General features: G+C 37.8%; 1 protein-coding gene across 5 annotated transcripts in view; it reads right to left on the reverse strand.

Moving 5' to 3' along the window:
- Positions 1–7,813: 7,813 nt before the first annotated feature.
- Positions 7,814–16,229, reverse strand: part of fam13b (family with sequence similarity 13 member B) — a 124,985-nt gene continuing 116,569 nt past the window's right edge. For all 5 annotated transcript variants that reach the window (XM_078169495.1, XM_033632711.2, XM_033632709.2 and 2 more), the window contains 6 exons: positions 15,135–15,349; positions 14,670–14,753; positions 14,486–14,581; positions 13,927–14,297; positions 12,157–12,258; positions 7,814–10,833 (listed from right to left, as the gene is read on the reverse strand). In XM_078169495.1, coding sequence (XP_078025621.1) covers positions 10,710–10,833; positions 12,157–12,258; positions 13,927–14,297; positions 14,486–14,581; positions 14,670–14,753; positions 15,135–15,349 — 992 coding nt within the window. In that variant the 3' untranslated portion in view covers positions 7,814–10,709. The remainder of the gene's footprint in view (positions 10,834–12,156; positions 12,259–13,926; positions 14,298–14,485; positions 14,582–14,669; positions 14,754–15,134; positions 15,350–16,229) is intronic.

Raw genomic sequence — 16,229 nt, forward strand, 5'->3', positions numbered from 1 at the left:
AAACTTCATTTCTAGGTCTCTTACTCTTACCTGTACACCCAAACATACCCTATAATATTAGTAATATTGAATTTTATTATTGTGAAATATAATTATGAATACCTTCAGGTGATGCTCAGTATTTGTCTGGTAAGAAAGTCATAAGAAAATACTTCCTTCTTCACTAAGAAGCTAAAAATTCATCACACTTTACTCAGCAGCGCTCAAGACAGTTTCTCAAAACCACTTATGTTTTATGTTTTAGTTAACACTAAAACTGTGTATTTTATAGCCGGTCTTGTAATTACTGCGCCCATGTTCTTAAGTGTATTAATTCATATTTCCTATGTCACATTATGGGTTTAAAAATACATTTTTAATATTTTTCTAAGAGATTTAACGGGCTGTTAAAGGGTAACTTTGGTATTTTTCTACCTGGACCCTGTCTTTCTGTAACTAATATGAACAGTCATGTTTGAAATTGGTACAGTACCGAGAGAAAATGCCACAGCCGACAGCAAGAAACAAGCTACAATGTAAAATGAATTTCAGTGTAAACTGACCATAAACTTATATTTCAGTCATGGTAATCATAAGTGCTTTATTGTAGACAACTGGACTTGCTTGAGTTTCTTGAAGACGTTTCAACTCTCATCCAAGACACACATGTGAGCTCTGAGTTTCAGAGTTCGAGTTCAGACCTTAATGACTGAAACTCAGAGTTCCCTTGTGACCTCAACGACTCTGTAAGGGTTCACATGCACACACAAGTTGAGAGGTTGTGACTCTACACCAGTCCGTTAGAGCTGAAGAAGCCTCTTGGATGAGAGGGGAAACGTCTTCAAGAAACTCAAGCAAGTCCAGTTGCCTAGGATATAGCACTTAAAACTGTCCATTTACATCCACCAAAGATGGGTTTTTTTGCCACTGACAGGCTCAGATTGTTATTCTAAGTGTCTGACAACATTATGTAAAGGATCCCTACAGAGATAGGCTTTTTGTGAAAGAGTAAAATCTTTTTTGTTTAACCAGAAACAGCCACAAAATCGCCATTGCCAAACCCACCAGACTCCATTTAAATAAACAACAATTTTATTATTGGAAAACACACTTTATTCAAAGTAAACAGAAACAAAATAAAACTCACAAATACCACCTTTGTTCATCTTTCCACTGTTCCAAGAATCACAGACTCTGGTTTGGTTTGAATCAACCCTGAACTCACCCAGTTAGATGTGAAAATGTGCGGACTCTATACATTCTAAAATTGCTGTTTATTTAAATGGAGTCTGGTGGCAATGCGATGGCAAATTTGGGGCTGTTTCTGGTTGAATGAAAAACTCTATCTCTGTAGGGATCCTTTACATAATGTTGTCAGAAACTTAGACTAACAATCTGAGCCTGTCAGTGTCAAATCAAACACTGTTAGTGGACATACACTGACGGTGCACAATTGCCCCATGTGGTCACACTGCAGCCTGTTTCACTGCTGGCTGCAGCTCTCTCTTTCAACACTGGACCAATTAAAAAGATGTTGTTCCCAGTAGTCACGTAGACACAAAACCATGTGAAAATAGGGTCCAGGTTCAAAAATACAGAAGTACCATTTACTACTGCTCCGCTCTGGGCGTGGTCTTCACTGTGCGATTCAATTGTTGGAGTTCTGTGGAGTTCAGCAGCAGCAGCAGCAGCAGCAGGTGAGTGTCTAGCTGTGACAGTGTCAACTTTTAACTTTTAATTGACTTTAAACACATCTCGAGACCGACCATCTTCACCTTTGTGTCATTTGTGGGACTGTTTTATTTCAGTAGTTTGTTGCTAATGACATAAGTCTCATTTCTCAGGTGTTCAAATCACCTTTAAAAACTTTTAGGCGCACATTAATAGAATCAATTATAATTTAATACAGCTAATAGTCCTGCCATAAATGCTATGCTTAAGAGATTTATTAGTTTTTGGTGACAATGTCAAAAATGTTTAAATTAGATTATATGTTAAATATTTATTATTTAGATTATGGTTAAAGATGGTATTGTACTGGACTATATTATATTTAGAGATATTTCTAAATTTATTGTCCTTATCATTTACATACATGAGAGGGCGGAATATTTTAGAATTCTACATACAAATGTGCAATTATATAATGACTAACAGATGTGTTAGACCCATTTATTAAATGTCTGATCTGTTGATGCTCTTCATCTTTTTACTATTTTTAACTAAGGAACAATCAGGAACTAAAATGGACTGCAGCTTTAAGTGTTATTATTAACATGTACTTTTAAAACCATGACGTGTAAATGTGAAAAGCGCTTGACCAGTCATAATATGTATAGTAATAAACTTAATTTGGATATGCCTTCTTTATATGGATGTATGAGAAGTACTATAAATACATTTTAATTTAATAAAGTTAATCAATCAGTGAAGACAGGCGTCACTCTACAGCTTGTACTGCTGTTGTCCACGAGAGGGCGGTGTGCTATGCTACACTTAAATACAGTAAAGGAGTGAATAACATAAGGGAAAAACCTAACCTTGAAAAGTCAGTTAGAATATGTTTATCAATAAGGGATAAATATGATAAAATTTTGGAGTCCTCTGAAAAAACCCTTGCAATGTATAATAAACAGCCAAAAACACACAGTGGCTAAAAATTAAATAGAAATTTTAATGTCCTTTTTAGTAAAGTTTACAAGTATTTGTGAAATCATACCATGAACATACTGTAAGAGCCAAAATATATATTTTGCTTATGTTTATTGTTTATTTGTATGTATGCACAGGTATGTCACATCCGGTGGTTGACACATGGGTGTGGTTTAAGTTATTTAACCGGGCACTACTATGACTTTTTTTTCATGATTTTTGACGACATACTATACTATGACTTTTTTTCATGACTTTTGACGACATACTATACTATGACTTTTTTTTCATGATTTTTGACGACATACTATACTATGACTTTTTTTTCATGATTTTTGACGACATACTATACTATGACTTTTTTTCATGACTTTTTTTTCATGATTTTTGACGACATACTATACTATGACTTTTTTTTCATGATTTTTGACGACATACTATACTATGACTTTTTTTCATGACTTTTGACGACATACTATACTATGACTTTTTTTTCATGATTTTTGACGACATACTATAGTATGACTTTTTTTCATGATTTTAGACGACATGCTATACTATGACTTTTTTTTCATGATTTTTGACGACATACTATACCATGACTTTTTTGATGATTTTTGACGACATACTATACCATGACTTTTTTGATGATTTTTGACGACATACTATAGTATGACTTTTTTCCATGACTTTAGACGACATGCTATACTATGACTTTTTTTCATGATTTTTGACGACATACTATACTATGACTTTTTTTCATGATTTTTTACGACATACTATACTGACTTTTTTTCATGACTTTAGACGACATACTATACTATGACTTTTTTTTCATGACTTTTGACGACATACTATACTATGACTTTTTTTTCATGATTTTTGACGACATACTATACTATGACTTTTTTTTCATGATTTTTGACGACATACTATACTATGACTTTTTTTCATGATTTTTGACAACATACTATACTATGACTTTTTGTCATAATTTTTGAGGACATACTATACTATGACTTTTTCATGTTTTTACACGGCATACTATACTATGACTTTTTTTCATGTCTTTTGACGACATGCTATACTATGACTTTTTTATGATTTTAGACAACATACTATACTATGACTTTTTTTTCAATGTTTGGGACGACATACTATACTATGACTTTTTCATGATTTTTTACGACATACTATGACTTTTTCTCATAATTTTTGACGACATACTTTACTATGACTTTTTGTCATGATTTCTGATGACATACTATACTATGACTTTTTTTCATGATTTTTGATAACATACTATACTATGACTTTTTTCATGGTTTCGGACGACATAGTATACTATGACTTTCTTTCATGACTTAACATAGTGTACTATGACTTTTTTTCCATGATTTTTGATGACATACTGTACTGTGATTTTTTTCCATGATTTTGGACGACATACTATACTATGACTTTTTTTCATGACTTTTTTTCATGACTTTTGAAGACATACTTTCCTATGACTTTTTTGTCATGATTTTGGACGACATACTATGCCATGACTTTTTTTTTTCATGATTTTGGACGACATACTATACTATGACTTTTTCATGATTTTGGACGACATACTATACTATGACTTTTTTTTGTCATGATTTCGGACGACATACTATACTATGACTTTTTCATGATTTTGGACGACATACTATACTATGACTTTTTTTTTCATGATTTTGGACGACATACTATACTATGACTTTTTTTTCATGACTTTGGACGACATACTATACTATGACTTTTTTTCATGACTTTAGACAACATACTATACTATGACTTTTTTTCATGATTTTGGACGACATACTATACTATGACTTTTTTTCATGACTTTAGACAACATACTATACTATGACTTTTTTTTTCATGATTTTGGACGACATACTATACTATGACTTTTTTTCATGACTTTTGAGGACATACTATACTATGACTTTTTTTCATGACTTTAGACAACATACTATACTATGACTTTTTTTTCATGATTTTGGACGACATACTATACTATGACTTTTTTTTCATGATTTTGGACGACATACTATACTATGACTTTTTTTCATGACTTTAGACAACATACTATACTATGACTTTTTTTCATGATTTTGGACGACATACTATACTATGACTTTTTTTTTCATGATTTTGGACGACATACTATACTATGACTTTTTTTCATGACTTTTGAGGACATACTATACTATGACTTTTTTTCATGACTTTAGACAACATACTATACTATGACTTTTTTTTTCATGATTTTGGACGACATACTATACTATGACTTTTTTTCATGACTTTTGAGGACATACTATACTATGACTTTTTTTCATGACTTTTGAAGACATACTTTCCTATGACTTTTTTGTCATGATTTTGGACGACATACTATGCCATGACTTTTTTTTGTCATGATTTCGGACGACATACTATACTATGACTTTTTCATGATTTTGGACGACATACTATACTATGACTTTTTTTTGTCATGATTTCGGACAACATACTATACTATGACTTTTTCATGATTTTGGACAACATACTATACTATGACTTTTTTTCATGATTTCGACGACATACTATAGTATGACTTTTTCATGATTTTGGACGACATACTATACTATGACTTTTTTTTGTCATGATTTTGGACGACATACTATACTATGACTTTTTCATGACTTTAGACAACATACTATGACTTTTTTTTTCATGATTTTGGACGACATACTATACTGACTTTTTTCGATGAGTTTTGACGACATACTATACTATCACTTTTTTTCATGACTTTTGAGGACATACTATACTATGACTTTTTTTCATGACTTTTGAGGACATACTATACTATGACTTTTTTTCATGATTTTGGACGACATACTATACTATGACTTTATTACATGGTTTGGGGACGACATACTATACTATGACTTTTTTTCATGACTTTAGACGACATGCTATACTATGACTTTTTCATGATTTTGGACGACATACTATACCATGACCTACCTGCCTTCCTTTGCTACCTCCTCCTCTGAATGGCGCAGGCTCAGGGGGATTACTACGACCGGGTATTTTATTTATCTGTTTGCCAGTGTATATGTAGATTACTATAGTGTACTATTGTTGTAGGTTACTTGTTGCCTATTTTGTGTATTAATAATGTATACATTGTGGGGATGATGATGACATCCCCCCATAAGCAGCTCTTTAAAAGCCTCAGCTATTGTGCCTCACACTTCCACTGCGTTTCATGGAGCCTTTCACTCTCTCCTCTGGACAGCTGCCTTTTAAATTCAATGGGCCTTGATGAGGATCCAACTCAGGACTTCCAACCAGTCCTCTAACAGCCTGAGCTAACAGGCCAGAGACACTTTGACTGTGTTCCTTACAACTTTTAATTTTATCCTTCAGACATTGGCATGCAAAACAGAGTGACTGTTCATCTGAGCATTGAACCCTGATCCTATAACCTTCATCTTCCTGAGCTAACCCTAAGACTCGACAAAAAAGCCTCACAGACAAAGGTGTCAAAGAGCTCGGAGAGGACGGACACATCATGTGGAAGTCCAATACACAGAATACTATACTATGACTATTTTGGTTTAATTTATGACGACATTTTTATGACATGCTTCAGAGGACTTTGCACTATTAACAGTTTATTTGACTCAAGACAAGAGATGTGATGTGGCAAGCTTGTAAATTTTATTTTTCATGTGTAAATGTTTGTTACTGATTGTATTTTCTCATCCTTTTTGTTAATGAAGAAAAAACAGAAAAAAGCATTCACCAAGTAAGAAAACATTTATAGATACATACGCACATACAATATATTGATGTGATAAAACACAGTATCACATGAAGATGACCCGGAGGAAGCAAGAAACCTCTCGGGTCAAAGGAATTTACAGCAAATGTTAGTATCCAAGATGTGAGGAAGTATCTGTTGTGTGATGTCCTAACTTTGTGGATCACATCTGTAAGCAAAATGACTTTCTCCTTTAAATTTTAAAGATTTAAAGACAGTCTTGACTAAAAAATAATTTCACAGACTTGTAAAATACATCCTTTATCTCTTCTGTTGTTTTTGACCAAAAAAACTGATCATTTCTTAAACTTTTCCAGAGGGAGCTGTGACCTATGAGACATCTTTGACAGAAACTTCTGCTGTTAATTCCAGGTGTGTGAAACAACCATGCACGTCGGATGGGTAAGTGTGAGATGAAACATACTGTACACTGACAGAGACAGAATACATTTACAGTTTACAATGTGAATTTTACCACTCTGCTGCAGGCACAATGTTAAACAAAGTTGACTAAAAAAAACTGAGGTGCCAAAACAAATCACCTTGTTAGACTGGAAAAAAAAAACAGTAAAAGCTAAAATAAAAGCCCTTCAGAGATTGACGATGGACTGTTTCCACTTTTTGAATGATGATAAAAACTGGAATGTTTTCAGATACGACACATCTGTCATTGGCTTTTCAATCCCTGTCCACCTTCAAAATTTATTCTCATTTTGGTTTTTCAGCAGCGCCAACATGAACATTATGCTGACAACGGTAGTAAAAACACACCATTTAAGCAGAGTGTATGGCGATGTGGGTGTCAGGCTGAAAACAACTAGACTTTAAACAAAAAATAAAAAGTATTGTACCTCAAATATTCACGCACAAAGTCTATCCCACACATCAGTTACCCATGACCCGATACTGTGAAACCTCCACGCAAACCTTTATTATTGCTGCTTCTTCATGGCACAAATAATATAAACAATACATCATGTTATTCATACTATTATGTTCTCTTTTGCCATGCAAGCTCACTACAGTACTGCTTCTATATTAGCTTATATTACACAGAGCGACAAAAATAAATCAGGAAACGGAGCAGGTTCAGGTTTGATTAGCCACACACAGTGCCAGACTAACTTCTACAGCTGGTTTTACAGTTCGTGAGTAGATACAAAAGGATTATTATTGTTGTCATGTTCACACAAAATAATGGTTATGATAGTAATAGCAATATTTATAATAATAAAAAAACACATTCTCAGGGCATCACAAATATTATGAACCAAAGGGGGCCAAACGTAATGTTTGAAATAATTTAAACATTTCTGACATTCATTCCTTCGGGTGTTTTTCTTTTCTTTTTTTTTATGTACAGTATATATTTATATTTGTATAGAAGTAGTGCTTCATTTTTAGAAATAACAAATGAAAAAACACAAAAGGGCTGCATTCTGCGAATGCTGTGCAAATAACATCTTTTTACATCAACCCTACAAACGTTCCCGTCCCCACAAACGCACCGCACCCTCCCTCTTATTCCTCACAAGCACTCACAAACACAGACTCATTCGAAACTTTGATTCCAAACCGTCACATCTGCTGTCTACTGACAGACAAAAGACTGCACTCAACTTTGATTCTGGCAGGTAAATGTACACCAGTTCAGCCAAGAAAAGCACTACTTTGTCTTATCGGCCTTAAACATCTCACAAGTAATGAGCCAAAGAGGTTCTGATAATAGAAACTCCACCTGCCACAACAGCCGGTCTTCTGACTCACTAGCTAAAGACAAAGTTCAGCCATAGTTGGAAATGTCTTCGTCCTGCATTTTAAATCACACTGTGACATCTTGACTCCTGTCTGATACAAGACAACATGGCCTCTACAAGGAAGAGAAATGAAGAGGACACATTTTCTCCTCCTCACCTGCCCTCATTTTACCTGCCAGCAGGACATTAACTCCGACTGCAGAGTCAACCAAACAGAAACGCAGCAGAGGGTTGAAACCTCTTCCCTCCCTCAGCATTGTGGACATCAGACCCTCGGCACTGACTCACCAGTTGGGGAAAAAACATCAGTGAACCACAGACAGAGCTGCGTCTTTGTGTTTATAATCAGTGCTGGCAGTGTTGGCACCTCATTGATATGATACAGCGACCCAGGACCATCAGAGATACATCAGTTACTCAGTCACATCAGCTGCACAGCACCTGCTGACTGATACTCAGGAAACTCTCTGCCAAACTGCCACTTCCTGTAGCCAACATGCTTTTGGTTTCAAAGAAACTGCAGCAGCATGGACCAGATACTGGCTCCTCTCCTCGGCATTTATCACCCATAATCCCCCAGGACACCATGCAGCAAACTGAACGAGTGAAGAGACAAGTGGGAAAACAACAAGAACAGTCACCAAAAGTGTGCAGAATATTCGTGATGTCTGCGACAATATCCAAATCTGAATTGACTGTTTCCTACGAGCATCTTCAGTCTAATGCTGCCTTTAAGTGCTGTCAGAAATATCAAAATGATGAGCATTTTGGGACTTTAAAACTTAGATTTCTGAGTTCAAAAGCTTAAAAGCAGCATTTTTTCACCTTAGAGGCTCATGGGAAATGAAGTTCAGAGTTGCAAAGCAGAAACATCACTGTGCCGACCATATGAACATCTCACTGACAAATAGCTCCAAAATGTAAAACAAAACTGAAGAAAATGCTGAAAAATAGAAAATGAAAAAGAAAAAGTCTTCCACAAACAGCTCCGAGATCACACTGGGAGTTAATACAATTATTTTTTTCCTTGGAATACGACACATATTCTTTTTCATTCAAGAACATGAACAGCAGTGTCTCACAAACATGTATGTATACACGTCTTTTTTTTTTTTTTCAACAATACACGCACAAACTTTAAACTCGTGAATGAATTTTAAAATCAGTCAGAGTGTGTGAAGCATCCAGGATGTTACATGACAGAATAAAATAACCGATCTCCTCGCGCTGAGGAGGCCGCTGTAAGAAACTGACTCCCCGATGAGAGGCGAAAGAGGGACTTTTCACACAGTGCGACATCCCAAAGAAAGAAAGAGCGTCTTGAGTGAAGAGCGTCTAAAATGCCAGTCCTCGAGCTGTCCGATAAGATTCCTCAGCATGAAGAAAAAAAAAACACAAAGATCGACAAAAAGAAAAGTTCTGAAATTAAAAAGTCAGAATGTTTTTTTCTCCCCCAAAGAAACAAAACACAAGAAGACGAGTGCAAAGTCTTGAGTCATGTTGGTGATGAAGACAAACAGTGATGATGATGATAATGGTTCCTTTTTCTCCATGTTTCTAAACTGCGGCCATGTTTTAGATGAGATGCAGTCAGACGAGGCAGCAGAGGATCAGGTGTGGCTGACGGGAGTGATTTTGAGTTTAACTGGTGGTGCTGCTGCTGCATTCATGTCACGGGGAAATAAAATGAACGTCTCACATCGCATTAGTTGTTAATTAAACTCAGAGGCTGGGAGTTTTGACAGAAGATCTCTAATATGACTTCTGTCGTCACATGTAGATAATCATAGTTATTAAACAAATAATGATTGAAGTGATTTTGTGATTAAAATACTTAAAATTTGCTTCAAGATTTTTCAGTGCATATTATTTACTTGTGGCCTTTTCAGAAAAAAAAAAAAAAAACTGTCAGGAACTGAAACAGCAGCTAAAAGTTATTTTAGCACATTCGTCTTTACTTTATCTCCACAAAGATATGATTGATTATGTTCTAAAAATGATTTTTTAAGACAACTCGTATTGTTCCATTAAATCACTGCTTACTAACTGCATTTTATTTCTACTGGTCTGACAGAAATTCTTTTGTTGTAACACTGACAGTATCAACATTCAGTGTTTGGCTGCAGTCTTGGATCCACCAAACTTTCCTTTGTTTACTGTCGTTAAAATGCAGGAAAATCCCTTTAAAAGATTCCTGGAAATGTTCCTGCACCAGTGAAGGCCGTTATCTACAAACAGTATTTACAGAGATTAAATGACGACATGTTGGACTGTAACTCTAATTTATTTTTCTCCGTGACCTGAACGCAGCACGCCATCTGGAGGTCATGAAGTCCGACTGAGAGCACTTCCTGGGAAGTCATGTGATGTGGTTACTGTACTCCCTCCCAGGTGTGATGACGTCCTGGGCGGGTCCTCGCAGCAGCAGCAGTGATGATGTGTGCGGTGGCAGCTGGTGTCTGAGGGGGGCGGGCCTAGATGGATTTGGAGGAATCCTGTTTGCTGATGAGAACCTCCAGCAGGCGGAGTTTGGCCTTGATCCTCTTGTACTCCCTGTACTCCTCCAGCATCGGCACCCGGTCCTCCTTCTGAACATTTCTGCAGCAGAGGGAGGAAACAGTGAGTCCTCTGAATGACACATACTTTTATTCCACAGCCCAGCACATACTGATGAGTCTCTATGGGGCTGTTTTACTGAACATTTATCAGCTCTCTCCAAACAGGACCACACAATAGCTGAATAATGGCCCCAGTCTGACAGAGGTCATTGTCATTTATCCTGTATAGTGTCTCATAGTGGAAGACAACCAATGGAAGGACAAGTATTTGTCTCGCCTAGTACTACAACATCCTCTGTGATGCTTCTGACCACAGTAATTGACATTCCCAATATACAATGTCTGTTTCTTGCCCCCCATCTTCATTTCGTACGGCCTGTGACAGATGATATATAACTGGCTGGGGTTCAACATGTAGTCTGACATGTTTCTGGCCACATTACAGCAGGAATCGAAGACACCATCATTGTCTAATCTGTCACAGTGATTATCTCCAATAAGGATGTTATGGTGACTCATAAATAAAAATAAAGGCCAAATCTTAGAGCAGCTAAATCCTCCTGAGACCCTGTGTCCTCATATGAGGACATCACATTTTGGGTTTACTTGACCTTATACTTCATTCTGCTTAACTTTGACCTGTTGTCCTTGTTTGTGGACACTTTTGTGCCATCTAGTGGTAGAAAGAGCACAACACACTAATCCATGTAAAAACAAGATGGCAGCCGTCTCTGCCATCTTGTTTTTACAAGTCAGTCTGCAGCCAACGCCGACACAAACATGGACAAAATCTGATAGTTGCAACTTGCTAATTTATGATTAATAACGTTTGTAGTTTGATACACCCTACAAATTTTATGAAAGGTAACAAGCTAAGACGCTGTTAATTACAAAGTACTCGTTTGAAGGAATTTATCATCAGCTAGTTAAAGGACATTAGGACTTTATTATCATTGACAATGTTTAGTTTTTTATACTTATCCCAAATAGCTAGAAGAAATTATAAATGCAAACAAAAGGGTCTCAGGACGATATTATTAAATGCCAAAATTGTGGCACATATTTTAGTGGAACTTTGACTTCCAGCTCGTTTTAGACTGGGTTTAACATTGCCTATCAAAATACTACAGTCCTCTGGAAAGTTATTTACTGTGCTAACTGGTGTGTGTCTGTCCAGCCTTCCCTGGTTAGCACTACTGTATTTCAGCTTCCTTGGATAAAGAAGGGTTAAAACATGAACACGTAACAGATCATCCTGCATGTCTATCCATCATTTAAATTTTTTCAGGAGATGAGTAACACTGAATTTTATCTGCAGACAGGATTTTGTTTGTGTGCATGTGAGCGACTGTCTTCCACCTACCTTCCATTATGCTGATAAAAATCTTCCTCAAACTCCCGGATGGTCTTCCTCAGCTTCTTCTTCTCTGCTCTGGCCTTCCACAGCTGTTCCAGCAGCTCTGGCCTGGAGGATGATGGGATACATGAGGATGTATTTACAGAGACTACAGTTAAAGGTAAATATTAGTAACAAGATGAAGTACACTGACTGAATCACTTCTGTTATATTTTTTCAACAGCAGTCATTTGGAACTTGAGAGAAAAGCCAGACAGGAAGTGAGGTCGCTCTGAGCAGGAACTGAGCTGTGGAGGCGTGAGGATCAGCCATCAGGATCATGTCCAGGTAAGAGACCTGATGTACCGTACTGAGCTGATGTGTGTGAGCGCGCTGTGAGCTCAGTGACATTAACCAGATCACAGGCTCAGGAGATAAAATCTGTTTTTTATCTGTGTCACATTATTCCTGCTGCTGCTGTCTGCAACCTCAGCAGAGACGGAGATCATCAGAGCTTTTAGTGAAGAAGGACTAATAATTAATTAAGGTTAAAAAAAACCTGCTGCAAAACTGCCACAACTAGACTTACTGTGACTTTTGAAACTTTTTTTTTTTTTACATTTTTATGACACACTATACTATAATTGTTTGTTTTTAAAACACAGACTATACTATGACATTTATTAAAAAAAAATTTATGACATACTATGAACTTTGAGAGTTTTTGAGACATTTTTTTTACAATTAAATTTTTTTTCCCACATATGATACTATTAGATGTTTGGCATAGTATACTATGACACTTGACATTTTTTAAGACATACTAAACTTTGACCTCTTTTTAAAATGTTTATTTATGACATACTATATTGTGAAAGTTTATGTTCACATTTTTAATGACATAATATTCAGACATTTTTTGCCAGTTTTTTTTTTTTTGGACATATTATACCATGACATTTTTGATACTGTGACATACTGTACTATGAATTTGGCTTTTTGTGGGGACATACCATACCATACAATGGCATTATTATTATTATTTAACTTTTTTTGATTATTATTTTTTTTTTTATAACACACTTAAGCAGGGGTTTTCAAAGTCTTAAAGACTGAATGTCATTTTACGGAGCCAGCGTATGACTGGACACATGCGCAGAAAAAAATAAACAAAATATAGACAAGACAAAAAAATCTTTACATCTCATTTCCACATTACGCTGCCAGAAATCAACGTAATTCCTGACACATTAGCAAGTTGTCACTCGTTGCCATGCAACTAGTACGATTCTACAAGATGTTACTGTGAGGCTTGTTGGGAGGTGCAGTTTGATGCAGTAACACAGTAGTGAATTAAATGCAGACAACTGAAAGTGAAAGAATTGAAAAGGGCCGTGCATGATTAAAATATAATATGTGCATTTAATGTAATGTTCAGGAGCTGCACAAAAAGTTTGAGAGGGCCACAGTCTGCACTGAGAAACTCTGGTCTAAACGAAGGCAAACACAGGAAGTCTCCTCCTGGATCAGCTGTTAGAGCTGACTGCACAGAGAGCTGCTTCAGGGGCAATTTGCCAGAGCAACCTAAGAGGCTGTCTGTCCTCCTGCAACCTGCAAGTTAGTCTCCATGTTGTGGTAAAGAACGTTATGTTACTGTCTCCTGCAGAAAAACTTTTAGTGCAATTTTACATTAATTGAAATGAAGATGTAAACAAACACTCTGATATGTGTGACGCCGGTGGAAGTATAAGAGGATGAGCATTAACTCTGTGTGTGTGTGTGTGTGTGTGTTCTTACATGGACGAGGCGTTGGAGCTGGACAGCCGCAGGTCCAGTGCCAGCTTCCCAGACCCCTCCTCCATCTTGGCTTTCATTGAACAATCGCTCTGCCTGTCGGGTTGGTTCTGGCTCCGCATGGATCCCTCAGATGAAGTCACAAGGTCGACGGCCATGATGACCTCAGAGCTTTGCATCTCCCCACCGCTGCTCTCTCCCTCCTCCTCATCCTCCTCCTCTTCCTCCTCATCCCGGTCCTCCTCCCTCTCTTCTTGTTCTCCTTCTTTACGCTCGTCCTCCTCCTCCTCTTTGATCTCCTCCCAGAAATGAGCTGTTTCGCCCTCAATGATTGGCTGGAGGGTCTGACTGCGCCTCTTACTGGAGGGGGACACCTGGTGGAGGGAAGGGAGGTTAATGCAGGAGAATTGGAATGACAAGAGTATGTGAATTAATTTTTAATGTGCGAGGGACTAGGTACCATGTCTGAAGGGTTACTTTTGCTTCCAGAGGTACCATACCCAAAGTGTTTGGTAGGAACAGGGCTGTAGTGTAACAGATGTCGTGTTGTGTTTCTACGTACTGTGATAGGTGTGATGCTGACTCGGGTGAGCATCTGTTTGACCAATCTGTAGCGATCGTAGAGAGGCTTCACCACCAGACGCTCCTCTCTGGTCACCTGAGAGAGACAGAACAACTGGTTAAAACAAGTTTAAATGTGTGTTTTAACACGGCTTCACAGGGTTATAGGATGTTTGGTTACTTACCGGTCGGCCGTGCAGACCCTCATAGTGCAGCAGGTTCTTCTGAAGGACCGTCTTCTCACAGGACAACTGCTCCTTGGTCATCTTCTGCAGAGACGGACACAGTTAATCATGCAATACTGATATAACCTTTTGACTAAACCTTCTGGTCAAACTGTTCCACTTTTTATAGTGACGCCTTGTGCAATTAAGTGGCATATGCTAATGTTAAATTGCACAGCTGTCTGTGGATCAATAAGCTGACTATGTGACATCTTATGCAATCAATACAACCCAGTCAAACTATTAAAACCTAGGTAATGTAATGTTTCATGCCAAAAGCCCAGGTTGTCGGCTGTCAACAGGCTGCCGGCTGTCCTGTTCACAGCTGTGAGGCAAAAATCCATTGTTGTTATCTGACAATTAAATCCAGGATCTCATCAACACCTGAGCCCTGATCCAGTGCCTGATTAAATATCTGCTGCTAACCTTGATGTCATCCGGCCAGCCGTCCTCCTGCCTCTTCCCTTTGACCCTGCGCTGGATCAGCTCCAGTGTTTCCTCCCTGGTGGGACGCTGACCCTTGACCTCTCCTACTGCATCGCTAGTGCCTTGTTCCAGCGTGGAGCCGAAGCTCTTGGGCAAGGTGTTGCTCCGAGGACGAGTCTGAGGGCCAAGCTCGCTCTCTGCACGGTGTTTGGCATCTGTGGGAGGAGGATAACAGTGATGAGGAGAGAGATAAAGGGGGAGGGGACAGAGGGGGTGAAGTACGGAGAGGAGCCAGGACAAGAACAGGTGGTTTCAGAAAGAGAGAACGGGGGGAGAAAATCTTAAGTTTTCAGACAGCACATAAAACATGTTTCACTGGACACTCAGACATGCAGGAGTCTGACAGACAGCTGCGGTGGTTAAAGTCAGCCAGTCACAGTGCGAGGAGAAACATGCTTAGAAAAGAGACACACCCTGGACAAGAACACACAAACACCACACCCAGTCAGAACCCAAACACAACAAGCAAACACAGTTTTCCTGAACATTTCTCTAATGACGTCTGTCTCTCTAAAACATGAACAATGAAGACATTTAAAAGCCTGAGTCAGTCTGATGTCACAGACCGAGACCAACTGCTGCCTGCTGGGTATTTTCTCTAGATAAAGCGTGACCTTACTCTGCAAAGATCCTATTCAAGTGTGTTTACATGCTCTGTGTGAAAGCATACGTTGTTAAGGTTTGCAAAATAAACTACACTCTGTTCCTTCCAAGAACAGTTACACTGCATTACATTCTCACAGGGCTCCTACAGCTGCAAGTTAGACTTAAGACTTCATAAAAACTATTTTTATGCCACTATGAATTAAATTTAAGACACATTTTACAATAAGCAAAGCTGAGTAAAAGAAAACATGAACCAACATCAGTTATTCAGAGTCGGGGACAATTTGGGCAGATTATATATTGTAACATAGTTATACGTGGGGGAGACGAGGGTAAAAACAGAGCTGGGAAATATCTGGTGTTGGCAAGTTTTCTTGGCAATTTTGTGTTTCTCACTCTGCATGTGGGATTGCACTACACTGATTCCCA

The sequence above is a fragment of the Epinephelus lanceolatus genome, chromosome 7 (genome assembly GCF_041903045.1).
Source record: "Epinephelus lanceolatus isolate andai-2023 chromosome 7, ASM4190304v1, whole genome shotgun sequence".
NCBI lineage: Eukaryota > Metazoa > Chordata > Actinopteri > Perciformes > Serranidae > Epinephelus > Epinephelus lanceolatus.